Here is a 16,405-nt window from a genome sequence, read left to right on the forward strand (position 1 = left end):
GGTGTGTTGTACTTGTGACCTTGATGGAGGAGAGCTGCATGCAAGAAAATTTTCCACCTGATCAGAAAACCTGCAGTTGTTGATGTTGGACTGTAGATGGCAGTAGAGGCTAAACTTCGCTAGAGTTTGATTTATTCACGAAGCAAATCGATATGAAGTGTTTACTCAAGTTTTTGCATGTAGATTAGGTCTAGAAAACAATGAATCTCCTTTCATTTTTAACTTGTATTTTCACCTACTGACTCTTATTTGACATCAGTGTGTGAATATCCCTTAAGAAAGCTGAATAAGAAGACTTTGGAAATGTGTTTTGGGCTTTTGTCCTCTTGCAAATGAATGAATAATGTACAATATACAGCTGAAAACACACTGTTGCTAACCTGTGCCATAAGCAAAATAAATCCTACGGTGGTTGGTGACACACTGCTGCAGGATTCCTTCAGTTTAAAAGTCAAGATTTTACAGGAAATCATTTTTAGGTGAAATCCAAAGCAGGATGCCATGAAGAAATGTTTAAATATGTTTACGTATGAGATTAATGTGATAAAATGTGTATTGAAGAAGTCAAACACCTTCAACTTCAATGTAGCAACGCACAAAAAACAGCACATTCTACATGTGGCTTATTTTTTTTTATTTTGTAAAAAAGAAAGTAGGTTCATAAAACATTCTACTTTGTATATGTATTGAACGGTTTACAAAAATGGCTTTAAACATTTCTTTCAAAATATTTCTTATACTCTGAAATAAACAAATTCACAAAAATAATCTCTATTTCCTATGAACATTAAAAAGTAGTGTACATCTGTTGTAAAAACAAGGAGAACGAAGGAGGAGTGCGGAGTTGGGTTTATGTAAAAAGCAGCAGAAGACAGATTACCAGCAGTTTTAACAAAAAGCGACTGTCGGCTGAAACCTGGACAGATGCAGAACGTCACTGGAATAAAGTCATAATGCTGGGGATCATCGTCTGTGGAGCCGTGGACGCTGAGTTAAATGGAAACCAACAGCTGCTTTCACTGAACCCGTGTTCTATTGCTGTAATGGCAGGTGAGAGGACGCTGATCCTCAATCGCTGTCTTGACTGAGATGTTCTTGTGTAGGTTTCAAGACAATAAATGTGCAACATCGCCCAAAAACACTGATTCAACTATATACTGGTGGTCATCAAAATCCCCTTTTAAAAAGAACTATTGTGAGAAGCTTGTTTTTTCAGATCATGTCCATATGGCTTCCAACTCATCTAATTGGACCAAACGTGAACTTTAAAACCACGTAATTATTAAAAGTTGTGCAAAACCAATCAGAGTTGGGCAATATGGCAACATTATTGTGAGATCTTTGAGATTTCTCCGTAACATTTCGTAGGAGGTACCCACACCTTTAGTATGGCTATACTGGATAAACAGTATTTTGCATGAATGTGATCCATAAATACCAATTTCATCATCTCTGTTGAAGTTACATTAACTTTACAGGTATATATCATGGCCTTTTATGCAATATTGCCCATCCCTGATGCCAGTGCATGTCAGTATCAACCACTAGAAATAGGAAAATATTAGGTAACAGTACCAGTGTGGAAGAAATAAAAAATAATAAAATAAATCAGTGCATTTTTTCTTTTTTTTTCAGATATAACACTTGAAATATGAGGGCCTGCCTGTGTGGACCAGATTCTTTCCAACAACCTTAAATTTACATGAATACACAATATTGTATCACTCATAAAAACTGTTGCAGACGTAACACTTTTCAGCCCAGCTGAATGCAGGTCTTTGTTTTTTCTTTTTTTAAAAAAAGAGTAGCAATACATCCCTTCCCCTAGCTCACCTAAGGATCTGTCGGCTTATTGTGTTATCTGTCTAATGGAGTGTGTGTCTACTGAACAACGTGCCCATTCAGATAAAAGCCATATGGATGTTTAAGGCATCTGTCAATATGAAGAGGATTATTTTTAAAGTCTCTTTGCTCATCCTCGGTGGATCTGTCCTGAAGGCCCCTCCTCCAGTTAAACCCGTGCGCTCTGTCTGCTTCTGACAGGATGTGATGTAACAGCACACAGACCAGACAGCGCCAGCATCTGCTACCAGTGAATTGGTCCGTTCCACAGTTTATCTCTTTGAGGTCAGTCAAGAAAGGCTATCCAGCCTTTTTTTTTAATCCAGCGTTCGACAAAATGTCCTCCCTTTTCTTTTTTTCCAGTAACAAAGCGAACATGGCCCCATCACTACCTGCCGTGATCATTGGGAAGCTGTGAGGACGCTGCTTGTTTCTCCTCCAGCTCGGTGAGAGCAGCCTCTAGCTGCTGGATCAGTACCCGCTTCTTGAACCTGTCAGGGAGGCAGAAAGGATTAGAAAGAAGCAGGGAAATGAATGTGGACTGGTAGGACGAGCCACAAGTTTGAGGCACTTTAGATATTTAGATAATCATCAATCAGCCAAAAATGATACAGCAGCTATATTCAGAGCTTGACCTCATCATCATGGAGCCACTGAGGGATTTTATAAAGAGAGCCTGAATCTTCAACCACTGGAAAGTCCTTTGAGACTCTGACCATGGATGTGACTAGTGCAGTGTCGTCTTAATTCTTGCTCACACTGGATATTGAATCAATCAGAGCTCTTCTGTTTATTATACAAGTAACATCAGCTGCCAAATGAGGTAACAACACAGAGACTGAGCCTATGACCCACTGATGAAAGTCCTGTATTTACACTATGTCAAATTGAGTGTGAGATTCCAAAAAATAAATAAATAAATCATAAGCGTTGCACTTTTGTTTCATCATGCATGAGTTTTGCCAGACACAGCGGGGAAGCTCATGTTCAATAAAGGTGATGCTGGTTGGACGAGTGAGTCAAAAACACACCTACATTTACCACTTATTGCCACCATAGGTGTCAAGTAGGTGTAAAAAGGCTTTAAAATAATTGCAACGTGGTCATGTGTTATTTCCGCTGAAGTGGCAGCGTTTGAAGGACGCACAACTACTACTCTATAATGTGACTGCAGATACATAAATATAACTGACACATAATGCTCCACATAAACCACTGCTTAAAAAACAACAACAATAGCTGCAGCTTCTTACCTGACGGCTTCTTTGATAGCATGTTGGATGAAGTACCGTTGTACATTCACTGGTCCTTTCACCTGCTGCAGTAGTCTGAGTATTGCCTCATAGTCTGAAAAAAAGCACAAAAAGAAGGGATAAAAACATAAGCCTTACCAGACAAGAACAGAATGAATATAAGGCAGGGGTGATTTTAGGGTCAAAGCTTTAGTGAATGTGAACAACCGAAAACTATCATTTGGTTTAAAAAATAAAGAAAATAAATTGCATTTAAATGAGAAGATGAGGTAAGAAAAGGTAGGAAGGTCAATAATAATAGGAAACTACTAAGAGACAACATCATTCTATCCTTTCTCTCTCCTTTTGGACTAACAGACCCAGAAAAGACGAGGTACCGCTGAACTATTCACCCGTTTAGACGAATGAAATCATTAAATCAACCATTAATGCTTTGAACAGATGAGACGGGTCTGATTTAAATATCGACAAGTCATTGGTAATTTATTCCCCAGGATAAACAGCATCAACGATATATTTTTATTATCCTTCATAATAAGCAAAGTAATTAAAACTTGTCTGACACGCAGTGGAGTGAGGCGGAAAGTAGCAGAGCCATAACTCTGGGTTGTAAATTTGAGTTTCTTTATCCTGTGCAAATGTGCCACATGAAACACTAATCAACACTATTAAACTAAAACCAATCCTGTCTGATAGGGCTATAGACAAACCTTTAAAAAAAAGTTTTATCAATTATAACTTTTAAGCCCGTTTAGGGGCTAGACACACCTATGATATAAGGTTGGCTCATACTCACTTCTTCCAGGTTTGCGGACCTCCTTGATCATCCTCGTCCGCAGCTCTGCCTGGTTGCCGTCCAGCGGAGCTATGAATATCGTCTCAAGCACCGCAGGGTCGGCTTCTATGTCATCGAACTGACTCTGTGGACTCAGACGATCGCAGTTGTGCTTCTCCTCCAGCGGCTGCTCCTCCAGAGGATCTTCCTCCAGTCTCTCCTCCGTCATGTCGATGTCCTCCTCCGCCTGATCCGTTTCCCCGGTGCCGGCCTTTTCCTCTAAGCTCAGTGGAGAAGGACTCTCTGTCTCGTTGTCCATCTCCGCAGGCCAGATCTCCCCAGAGTCCAGCCCAAGGACGCTGTTGCCGTTACTCTCAGCGACCACCAAACTGTTACCGTCTACTCCTAATGGGGCAACAAAAACACATTCATGCCATTTTACTACTGAACGCTCAAACGTGCTCCTACAACACACAGATGAAATGCAGATGTACAGTCTTACCTTTGTTCTGTGGGATGGCTTTGAGGGGGTTCTGCTGCCCTTGAACACCGACCACCGGACTCTTCGTAACCACCACATGGTTGGTGTTCGCCGGTGGAGTCTGTGGAGTCTGTGGCCGCCGCAGCAACGGCGACATACTCCGTCTTCTCTTCATGGTCGTACCCGAGTTGGAATCGCTGGAATTTCCTCTCTTCTTGTTCTGGGGGCCTGCTACAAACTCATCCGCCTCATCGATCATCATGCCCTGGGAGTAACATGCGAGAAAATCAATGAAAGGAGTAAATATTGAATGGATGCGTTATGTTGGCTTTGTGCATAGCTAAACTGTGTTGACCAGTGATACGGTTTGATGTATTTTTTTACCTTCTTATCCTGCTTGAAAGGATTCCCGAACGTGTGCAGCCGTTTAGGTTGATCGGGGTCAATCTCTCTCAAAGGAGACGGCATCATTTTTAGGTACTCCTGATAATTTCCCATCTGAGCGACTGGAATGCTGTGCAGGTAGTCTAACAACAAGACATTTATTTCTATTAATAGACTGTTTTAGTAACTACACAGGATTTCAGTTGGGATTTTTAGTTGCCTCGCATCACAAAGCACAAACATTTGGATAATTTCTTATTAGCAAAAAATAAACCACACACGATCCACCTGCTCTAAGTTATTGGGTAGATCACATACCTTCGTCCTGCCCTCGGATCAGTTTTAGTGACGTCCGCAGTAAATTGGAGCGCATTCGAGTGAGCTGATCCAGGAGGTTTCGTCTCGGGATGTCGTAAGCGTTCCGATAAGCTTGAGGCTTTACATCCTATGTAAAGACATTTGTAGATCCAGTCAGACTAAACCCGCATAAAACCATAGCCGCCCTGTTTTCTCTGTACGTTTGCCACAAAACAGAAAGTATGTCATGCAATGCAAAAGAAATGTCTAAATCTACCTTATTGAGCAAGGCGATCTGGAAGCCCGCAAACTCTTTGAAGTTTATGTCCACCAGACGAAGGGGACCCTCCCCTGTGATTCCCTGCAGCAGCTGCTTAAAATCTCGCCGGTGGGCCAGAGAGAGGGAGTTGGAGTGGTTCTTCACCTTTATGCCAGTCTCCTGAGGAGCCTTCTTCCCCACTGACACAATCAGACGCTCTGATTCGATTTTTGCCTTCAGGAAAGAAAAACAAAAAAACAAAAAAAAAACACTCTGGTCAGATAAAATGAGGATTTAGTTAGGAATATTGTTTTCAGTTCAGACTTATTTTATTTTAGACTGTTTAATATAGATAATTTAAATAAAAATCAAGCCCAGTGACTGTTTTATACTGTATTGTTTCTACCTCTGTGCTGAATAACATGAGCAGTGCTGAGAGAGGATATTTATCACTACCCCACTCCTGGTTTCCCAGAGTTAAGAGGCAAAGAACACCACAGTCAGCATGTACTATCTATCTGCAGAACTTGCGGCAGAGATTTCCACTCATGTTGGTTTGTTACGGCCACGCCAAACATTGTGTAACAGCAACATGAGAAGGAGATGAATTTCCATGGTGGCCATGGACTGAAAGATGCCTATGATGACACTTTTACACAGACTGTGCTGCATGATGTTGACAGAAATGTGACACATATAAACATCATGTAACTCCTCTCCACCCAGTGTCACACTGTTTATCCTCGGACATGTTGACATGTTTCTAGGTTCAGATCAAATTTTAGGGCAGGACCGTCTGACCATTTAAAGTGCACACAAATACTCCGAGGCAGAGTTTGTCACGTTGTGTTATATTTAGGACTACACAAAAAAACAAGCTCTTGACTCAAGTAATCATTTAACAACAATACAATACTAACTAATAATAACTTCAGGTATGACTTTGTATTCAACGTCACCTTAAAACCTGCCATTCTATTTGAATTGCAAATTTCCTGCTCTGTACAAGACCATTTTACATTCAAAGACACTTCACAACTAACACACTAGCTGTGTTAGTTACAACTTGGGCTTGTAGCAGTATTTACCTGCTGGCTGAGCTTCTTCAGGTAGGAAATGACGCTGTAACTCAAGCCGCAGTCCAGGGTGTCTGCAATAAGGTTGGGTGCACCCATCATCCTCAGAGCCTTTTTTAAGGGCTGTCAGAAGATAGCAGAGGAGCAGTTATGCAGTTACACGTAAAAACAGCATAAATCCATTTACCAAATGTAGCGTTAAGTGATAAAGCATTAGTGTACCAGGAGGTAGTAGGGAGGCATTGTCTTCAGGTACATCTCAAAGGCCTGTCGCCACTTGAGGTTTGGTTTTAGTTTGTGCACTTTAAACAAATCATCTGAAAGGGAGGAATAAGAAAAAGAGTGGGTTGTTAGAGAAGTATTAGCATGCTGGATCAGTGACCTGCTGTCCGTCGTCCACCTGCTGCTGCAGAGAAAACTCAGTGCACACATTAATACTAAGATGGTGGTGAGTCTACAAAAAGCATAAACATATACACTATAATACACAAACCTTTTATCATGTATTCACGATTATTTCTATATTTAAGTGTGGCAGGGTGAGAAAAAGACAGGGCGTCCCAGAAAGGGAACACCGCTTTACTTTTCAGATTTAAAATCAGCTCAATCCTACTGACCCAGAAGCTCTGAGGCCACATCAAAGATAGATTTACTGCAGTATGTCTCACCGAGGAGTGGAAGAAGGACCGGGAAGTTGTAAGGCATGACAAACAAATTAACACAGGTGAGAGTGGTGCTGGCTTTAAGGTACCCAAACGGCTGTCCCAGGTCGTTCTGTTTCCCACTGCTGTTAACAAACACCTGAAGATAACAGGGAAAATTATAAAAAAGTAAATAGTTAAGCTCATATATGTGACTTCACAAAACGCTTTGTAGATGTATGGGTTTCAGATAAGTCCCCAGGGCAAACAAAGGAAACAAAGCTAATGACCGTGTGAGTATTTACTCTACCTGCCAGCACATGTGCGGAGACTTCCTTTCCAAAATGTACTGGGTGAGTGGAGACGGCTCCAATTCATACTTGTCAAAGGGAAGCTTGTCGATCACCATGGGCTCACAGTCCACACAGGAGAAACGCACCACGGGATGAGCAGAGCGAGGTGGCTGCGAGCAGCAGATGGAGATGATTGAGGAAAGTGTTAGGGCAGATTTGTCTGCGGTACAGATCCATCTGATGCTTGTATAGCAAGGCATTAAAAATTTATGGGTAATCAAAATGGCAGAGAGTGAGTGAGTTTGTAGGGCTCAACGTTTGATTACACTGGCTACAAGTCGAGGTTACTGAGTGATGTGCCAGTAAAATACAGAGGACAGAACATCTATAAAGACACACGCCGACAATATGAACGACAGAGGACTAACAGTAATTAGTTAATTAAGTAAATGTGCTGCTGAGATATTTTCAAGCTTCTCTGCTCACCAGCGTTGGAGAATTCTGGTCCGGCCAGAAGGACTCTGGTATGGGCCAGTGTCCAACTGGCACTCCCGTCTTTGGGTTTGGTCGCACGTAGATGAGCTTGTGGCAACTGTGCCACGGCTGTGGGCTGAAGGATGAAACGGGGCGGCTTGACTCCACAGAGTTATCTACAAAACAGAAGCGTGTGCAATATAAACCAAATGCCAGCAGATAATAGCAAATAATCAGTGGACTACAAAATACAAATGCCTTAAATTCTATATGTAAAATTAGGAAAGCACTATGATAAAGATTGTCATCTCTTGTTTTACCAGTATAAGTTTTACACCATAATTTACTGTACTTTCCTACATAAAGTCAAACTACAAAATGCACCCAGTTCTCTTTTCAGTGTAAAACTGCACTGACAACAAGAATTAGAAGATTCTCTTCTGCTTTCACCTGTTTTACTGTTTTTGCTCCAACTAATTGTGACAAATACAAAGAGATGAAGTACTTCCTTTACAGAGTGCGAGCCCTTTGAGTGATTATCTAAGCACTGGGAGTACTCAAAAAAGAGGACAAGACAAGATCTGAACATGTAATGTGTTAATTCAGCGTGCATCACCCAAAAACTCACCCTCCCCAATGAGCGGCGGATCTGGTCCAGTCTTCTCAAAATTAATGACAACACCACTTTGAACCTTTTGGACCAGAGACTCCAGACACTGGTTCAACATCCTCTGCGTTCGCACACAGTACGATCGCCCTGAGGGGGACGAAGCAGGACATAGGTTGGAGGAGCATGTAGACACACAAAAGACTGGGACCGTAGTAGAAGTCAGTGCCGTACCTCCAGTGACTTCACACATCTGGGTGATGGCAGACTCATCTGTGGGGACGCTGCCCAGCTGCTCATTGTCTGGTGTGGCAGCTCCTGGCAGCCTCAGCACCAGTGCAAACAGACGCTGGTCCCATCGAAAAGGCTCTTTGGTCAGTTCACTGCCGGCCAAAGGGGAATTCAGAGGCAGGTGCAGCTACGTGGGAGAGCAGGTTGATATGTGAAACTGCCACGGGGTCGTCATTTGCAGGTAAAGCTTTTATCGTGTCCGTACAAGACTTACAAGATGTAGCATAGTGAAGCTATTATTGCTATGAATAATACATAGTAGCGCCATTTGATTGTGCTCTCACCTCATCTGGCACCCCAGAGCTGTGTGTGAGCTTGTTGCCATCAGTAATAGTGATGATCACAGATGGCTCGAGGAAGAATGGGTTACGGCCCTGGGAGGGGAACGGTAACATAGAGCAATTAAATCCAAATTCAGGCAAACAGTGAAGCTATTTATTCTCATGATTCTCCTTTCTTTATATTGCACAGCACTATTCTGGGCTCTGGGCCCAAAAAAAAAAAAAAAAGATTTCCATCACGTAAAACACTAAATGGTCTCTCAGGCTACGACTAATGGCAAACAGCAATGGCAAAACGTTTAAACAGAGGTCTGCAGAACACTGTAATTAGTATGAAATTACCGTCACACCTGTGATACTAAAACAAAGCCCATGCTTCAGCTTGTAATCTTTGCTTTGTGTCAGAATTCATCTATAAGCTGCAGAGTGTGTTACTCTTTAAGGACAGATGGTTCTACCACTATGCTGCAAACACACAATAATGCTTAAGTAGATTTACAAGGTGCCCAGAACTTAGTTGCTCTTGCCTGAGTGTGTAGATTGAAGTTACAGTCTAAGGTTAATATTCTTCTTGTCATCTTGAAGTAATGGAGTAAACCGATGCAAATAGAAAAAATCAGACCAGGGAAAGTTGATTCCATCCCTTGAACTTTAGTCTTAGATCTATGGATTTATCTGTCAGAAGTCTGGTTTATGGGTAAATACAACTCCATTTGCATTATTTTGATTTTTCCAGGGTTAAAATAAACAACTGTTAGTCTCTCTAAGCCACCACCACCTCTCTAATTAGTTTAGCCCTGGCCCGATTCATCAATTTCTTTTAGGGGAACTCCTATTATGTAAGAGAATTAATTAAAAAAAACAACAACACTGTAATCTGTCCATCCGTTTCTGTCACTTATCCTTTTAGCATGCACATACATCAGTCTACGGCTCACAAGTCCACACCTTATATGACAAAACAAAAGCACCTCAATGGCAAATTATTACATTTCAATAATCAAATTACCGAACGAAGGTAATTAAAGAAGACTTTACTACAGCGAGTTGCCGTTCGCATAACTCTGAAACCTTTCTCTAAAATCCCGAGGAATGACACTCCTCTCTTGCCTGTGAGAAGCACAGTAGTATGTGGAAGCCAAATACCTGTCCATAGTTGTCGATTCCCGAGACAAGGCGGTTGAGGTTAAGCAGGTCAAAGGCTGTGCGAAGAGCGTGACCTAATGTAGTCAGGCCGGATGCCTGCAGGTTCTTCAGCTCGCACATGAAAGTGGCATGGTTCTCCTTCCAGCCCGCCTGAAATACACACAGAGCAAGGACAGCATGACGAAAGTGCCGCACAACAAAGCAGCGGAGGAGGCCTGGATTCACAGTGAAGCATGAATGGCCACAAACCAAAATAGATATAAGCCCACAGAGACCGATGCTATGTAATTACAAAGAAAAACAGAGCGAGTTTTGTTCACGGACAAGCACAAACTAATTCAAGCAGATGACTGTCACCTTTGGTAAGAATAGTCTTAGCAACCTATTCATTCTGTGCAGCAGTAAAGCATTAAATTAGATCAGGTTATGTGAGGCTCTGGAAATGGAAGATAATATTGTTGAGACTCAGCCCCACATCTGAGCTGGTTGCTGCTGTTTAAGAAAGAATCTAATTTCATACATGACGGGCATCCAAAAATACACTTCCCACCGCTCCTGCCTCTGTCCTCGGTGACAGAGAAATACTCCCACAGGAGAGGATGTGAGTGTGTAACCGCTCTTGGACTTTTCTCCAGCTGGGTCAAGTACTTTACGGCTGCAGCTTCACGCTTAATCTATGGATGACCTGCAAGCTTACCACTTGCCTTGCTCTCGGAGGGAGAGGAAGAGACCAAAGACACACAGAGTAAGAGATGGATAGTAACAGAGAAAGAAGTGCTCCGTGTTTTAGGTTCTGAATCAGGCGCATGAAGACTTTCGGATTATCGTGGGATGTCATTCCAAAGTCATGATCTAGTTAGAATTTCTAGGAAAACGCTTGAGTTACATGAATGATATTAGATAATTATCATACCAGGAACCCGACTGGAGCAAATCCAAAGGTGGAAACACTTTCACATTCAGCACCCAGTACACCCCGAGACCCAGACTGTTGCATAGGCCAGCAGAAATGTAAGGCACTCAATAATTCAGAATACAGAATATTTCTCCTTTCTTCCCACCCAACCAGCCCGCTCTCCCTCTACATCAACAATTTATCGCTGCTGTAACTGAGCAATCAGAGTAGCCTCATTCGGTATAACCTTGTCCTTTCATCATAATCCTCGGTGCACAAAGCAGAAGAAACAACAAAAGGGGGGCGGCGATGAAGACAAAGAGAGGAAGAGCAAGACGAAGAGAAGCAGAGGACGTATTTTACAGTGACTTCAGACAGCAGCACCTGGATGGTTTTATGAAAGGGAGCAGAATCCTATCTTGGTTTATGTGACAAAAGGGGGGCTGCATTAAAACTTGGGAGTGAACACTGTTATTAGCGAGACTCATGTGACGTTAGTCATGTATCCAGCCCTACAAAGACACAATTAAAACTATGTACTCAGTGTTTTAACTGCTGGGTTAATGAGCTGAAATGGTCCCTTTGTCCTGTTTTAATAAAAGAGGCAGATACAGTAATTTTGTTTCATGCAGAGCACAGACTGTGTAAAGGCTAAATGAAAAAATACCTCATCTGTGACTATGCGGTGAAGAGACAATGAATAATAATAATTAATATACTGGTGTAAAAGTGATAAATGCAATTTGCTGGAGAGGAAAACACTACTTTAAAAGTAGTATTTATAAAGGCTTATATCATATTAGTATAATAGCGTTTCATATTAGATTGCTTTACCTAATTCAAGTTCTGAATCAATCTGAAGTAAACTGGAAGAAGCCCTAAGAGGGAGACACATTTACAACATAATGGCGCACACAGATCATGATGACCTGAATATTTTTAAATGAATAACAGAATAAAAAGTGTTTTTAACCTTTTATCAGCTGAAAATAAAACAAAAACTAAAAATACTTGATTTTACACCCTGACCTGGCTTTTCATTTCAATCTGTTTGTCCTATATTCTCACTCCAAACACATAGTTAATAAACGTTGTTGCTTGTGTGATAATTAGAAGCGTGTCGCCAGTGTCCGGGCTTTTAGTGTAAGAGCAATGATCATTAGACTGTAGTATTTTCACTTCTTTAAAAAGCTGCAGCCGTTTAAACAGTCCAGCTTTCAAGAGTATTATAAAAGCAAGACATATGGAATTAATTAGACGCTACAAGTACCTTTTGTCTAGCACTCGCTGCTCTTTATAACATCAGTCTGTGCATCTATACGACTTTCCAGCTTCACCGTTTTGTTATTTGGTCGTAACGCATGCAGATGAGAAATATAGAGTGTACAAAGAAAACAAGACATTTGTGCCTTCAAGCATTTGATGATATGTGATGGTGAAATCACTGGCATATTGGCTTGAGTGTTTGTTTGTAGACAGAGTTGGGCAAAACCTGGAGAGACCTCTAATGCAGACCAGCCACTGAAGCAGATCAGGGCTTTAAGGGGTCCATGTGTGTCTTTTATTTTATTGGGAATGAACAGCTCAGAGAGAGACATGTGCCAGGTCATAAAACAAGTCAGTAAATTTGTGGTGAGGAGAGCCTTGCTGACATTAACCCCATGAAATCATTGCAGTGATTCACAGGTTGTTGTTGTTGTTGTTTTTTTTTTTCCCCCCCTGTGCATCTGTGTTTGTGAATGCATGAAAAGTACTTCTATGCTCGGTCATACTTCTGTAGTATCGGGCATGACAGATTATGAACCAATGAATAATGATTATTCTGTTCCGGCGAACTCATATAAAAATGAAAGATCTCATGATGAAGAGGGGCTTATCAACTTTCAGCTCAGATTGACCAATGGTAATGCGTGTTTGATGGAGGGGGCGGGGCAAATAATGACTGGCGGGCTACTTGACCAATCACGACACAGTACAGAGCGACGTCATAGCTGATAATAAATCTCTCCGCCTCCATCTCAACGACCGAGACTTTTCTCAACACAAAAGCAAAATGTCCGCTGGATGTTCGGAGGCAGTGCAGCTCCGGGTCTGCGACTGTTTGGAGCAATAATTTGCCGTTTTCGCCACCGGGAAGCCGCCCAACACTGACTACAAACCAGAAGGACAATAAAGTCTCATTGACAGAAAAATACGTCCGTCTTGTCAAATGTAAAAAAAAAAAATTGTATCGGTGGCTAATTACCTTCACTCCGTATGGTGGATCATCGAATGTAACTAGCATGTACCTGTCGCCTCTACTAGCCGGGTCTCGGGCACGCAGCTGTCAAAAAAAAAGAAAACCAAAACAACATATATTAATTTCGACCGACCTTCCCAGCGGAACCCTAAGCTCATTAAAGGTGCATTCTTGGTGGAAAAAAGTCGGCGTAAAATCATTCTTTACCTTCATAAAGACCTCAACCGCGCCTTTAGCAACGTCCAGATACGTCGTACCCAAATAAGTGCGCTGATTCATAGAGGCGGACGTGTCTAACAGGAAAACTAAAATAGGCATTTTAAATGTAAAGCCGCGGTTATATGCTTTTCTAAAATAACTGTTATCCACATATGACCTATCGTGCGGCCAAACAGTCCACACATGTGTGTATATATTTGTTATAATAATAAGCCCCCCTCCCCTCCAGAAGAGGGCCGTTGCCTCTGCCCTCTCTCTATCTGCCTCTCTAGAGCTCTGCCCCGGCTCGCGCTGTTCAACTTCTGCTCCTAACCGAAGGGAACGCCCACCTCCGTCCTCCGCGACGCCATTGGCTGAGCCCATGTCACTTGGCCACGCCTCCGAGCATATAAACACATAACGAGGTCGAAATGGCTCGTGTATTAGTGATGGGAGGTTCGGATCTTTTCTGAGAGTGAGCTCTTTTGCTACGTCTTTGAAAGACGAGTCAACTCCGGCTCCCACCGCTCTTTATTTAGTATCGTTGATCCGAATTAGCTTTATTGGCCAAGTATATGTGTACATTTCGCTTTTGTCGCTATGCACACAAAACATAGAGCTTAAATAAGCGTAAAAACAAAATATAAATAAACTGTACAGCATGCATTAGAGTTAAGGGCAAGTGCATATAGAATAAAATTGAAAACCTTTATTTGTCCCACAGGTGGGGAAATTGCAGTTTGCAACAAAATGCAGAAGTAACAACAAACAAGAATAATATATGTATACTGTACACACACACACAGCAGAATTGAACAGTGAGCATGTACGTTTAATGTAGGGATATTGACCCTCTCACACTCTGTGACTGCTCAGAGTTCATCAGAGCGACAGCCCAGAGAAAGCAACTGTCTTTGTAACGGTTGGTTTTGGTTTTGTAACGCAGATTGTGACACATAGCTTGCCCATAAAAAACAAAGTTCTGCCCCCCGTTCTCAGAAGAGTAGAGATGAACGTGCAAAAGGTAAAAAAAAAATAAATAAAAATAGTGGTTAGCCAACTCTCACTCATTGGGAATCAGCTCTTCTGATTCACTACCAAGCATTTGCTCTTGGAGTCGACTCTTTCGCACATGACACATCACTATCATGTGTACAGTACATCCGCTGCATGTAAGTAAAGAGGGAGGATGATCAAAAGAGTGTGGTCCCTTGTAAATATCTGTGTTCCTTAGCGGCCTCTCAGTCTGGATTCAAGCCAGACAGGCGGTTGTAGCAGCGTGAAGATTATACCCCACAGATCTGATATTTCTCTCCTGGTATCCCGCCCTCCTCACACACACACACACACACACACACACACACACACACACTCTCTCTCTCCTACTCTCTTCTGTCTCTTTTGCCGCGTTCAGGGCTCCTTAAAAGGTCTGTCCTTCCGACACTGAAACTCAACACAACTTGAGCACACAGTTATATGAGCTAAGTCAGGGGTGTCAAAATCATTACAGTTCGGGGGTCACATTCAGATCATTTTGATCTCAAGCAGGCCGGACCAGTAACATAACAACAAAATAACCTATAAGTTACGACAATTCCAGATTCCTTTCCTTTTGTTTTAGTGCAATAAAGAACAAGTAAATTAGGAGAATGTTTACATTTAATGAAATATCCTCCAAAAAAATTAAGTTTCTTAAGAAAAACAAGTGTAAATTGGACACATTACTTTCTGCTGTTTAGTCGTGAGTCTTGGTTTTGTGTTCTGTCCACTTCTCTTTCTAAATCAGCAGACACATTATTGCTAACAGTTATTCTCTATGAAAAAAATTGCAGTTTTCTATGTGATTTTCACACTTTGCAAATTCATCCAGTGGGCCAGATTAGACCATCTGGTGGAACGATTTTATGTTTGACACCTGTTATCTAAATAAAATAAATAAATAAATAAAATAAATAATCTTCTGATATAATATATTCACCAAATCAGCATTCAAATCTATGAATCTAATGCCAAATAAAACTCTATTCTTTACTGGAATTATGGTAAAAATGCACAACTATGCTATGAGACATGAACTAAAGTGGAAATTTAAAATACACTGCATGTACCAGTGGTGAAGTAAGTGTCAAAAACAAACCAAGCTTCAAAAACAACATAAAGCACCACCTTTTTGTTTCAGTTTTTGGCATAAAAAAGCTGTGGTATTCTAGGTTTGTCCTATAAACATATATTATGAGGTCACATATAAGAAGTCACATTTATATAAGCTCAAATTTCATATCAGGAGATCAGGAAAAAAATCCTCCAATAGATTTAAAGGTCAGTGGAAAGTCAAGTCATAACTCAAGACGATTGAATTGTAAATACTTTTTTCCCCCCCAGACTGATAGTTGTAGCCAACACATACACATGATTCAACATGACTTTGGAGGTTTGCACTTTCTTCAGTTTGTGCACGGTGAAATATCAACAATTAACGATGATGTCCTTTAAGTATAGTTGTGATATTGTAAGCCAATACATACAATGCATGCATCATCACACGCATTTCAGCACACTTTTTGGCCACTTGACCACAGTTATGAACTGTATGTTCTTATTTATTTACGTATTTATTTTGCACATTTGCACATGGTTGTTTGGTTATTATTAGTTTAGTTACTTAAAGTTATTTTATTTCACCAATTTTTTAATTCTTGTAAAATATTCTGTATATAGTGTATTGTGTGTTTTCTATCTATCTATCTATCTATCTATCTATCTATCTATCTGTCTATCTATCTATCTATCTATCTATATATCTATCTATCTATTCCTTTGGCATTACATCATTTTTCTTTCCTTGGAGGATTTATAGTCTACAGTAAGTTTTTGAAAGGGTCCTGTTTACATGCTTTCCAAAGGTTATGAAATGATTATAAACATGCTTGTCTCTCCGCATGCTGCTTGGGGGAACACGTCCGCCCTTCCACC

The 16,405-nt window shown here is 41.2% G+C and overlaps 1 protein-coding gene across 1 annotated transcript; it reads right to left on the reverse strand.

Annotated features, from left to right (window-relative positions):
* Nucleotides 1-834: 834 nt before the first annotated feature.
* On the reverse strand, nucleotides 835-13,736 carry ints6l (integrator complex subunit 6 like). Its single transcript, XM_047584930.1, has 18 exons — nucleotides 13,442-13,736; nucleotides 13,241-13,318; nucleotides 10,101-10,250; nucleotides 8,958-9,047; nucleotides 8,617-8,800; nucleotides 8,404-8,532; nucleotides 7,788-7,951; nucleotides 7,319-7,471; nucleotides 7,036-7,168; nucleotides 6,590-6,684; nucleotides 6,380-6,490; nucleotides 5,310-5,525; nucleotides 5,054-5,180; nucleotides 4,736-4,878; nucleotides 4,373-4,616; nucleotides 3,892-4,275; nucleotides 3,096-3,189; nucleotides 835-2,333 (listed from the first exon to the last, which is right to left on the reverse strand). The coding sequence occupies exons 1-18, from the start codon at nucleotides 13,550-13,552 to the stop codon at nucleotides 2,231-2,233; spliced, it is 2,709 nt and encodes a 902-aa protein (XP_047440886.1). The 5' UTR covers nucleotides 13,553-13,736; the 3' UTR covers nucleotides 835-2,230.
* Nucleotides 13,737-16,405: the final 2,669 nt, after the last annotated feature.

This window comes from Mugil cephalus, chromosome 5 (genome assembly GCF_022458985.1).
Source record: "Mugil cephalus isolate CIBA_MC_2020 chromosome 5, CIBA_Mcephalus_1.1, whole genome shotgun sequence".
NCBI lineage: Eukaryota > Metazoa > Chordata > Actinopteri > Mugiliformes > Mugilidae > Mugil > Mugil cephalus.

Coding starts and splice junctions, on each gene's coding strand:
- ints6l (XM_047584930.1), bottom strand. CDS start 13,552: ATGCCTATTTTAGTTTTCCTGTTAGACACGTCCGCCTCTATGAATCAG. Junction 13,319..13,441: donor CGGTTGAGGTCTTTATGAAG/GTAAAGAATGAT, acceptor TTTTTTTGACAG/CTGCGTGCCCGAGACCCGGC. Junction 6,685..7,035: donor GGTCCTTCTTCCACTCCTCG/GTGAGACATACT, acceptor CCTCCCTTTCAG/ATGATTTGTTTAAAGTGCAC.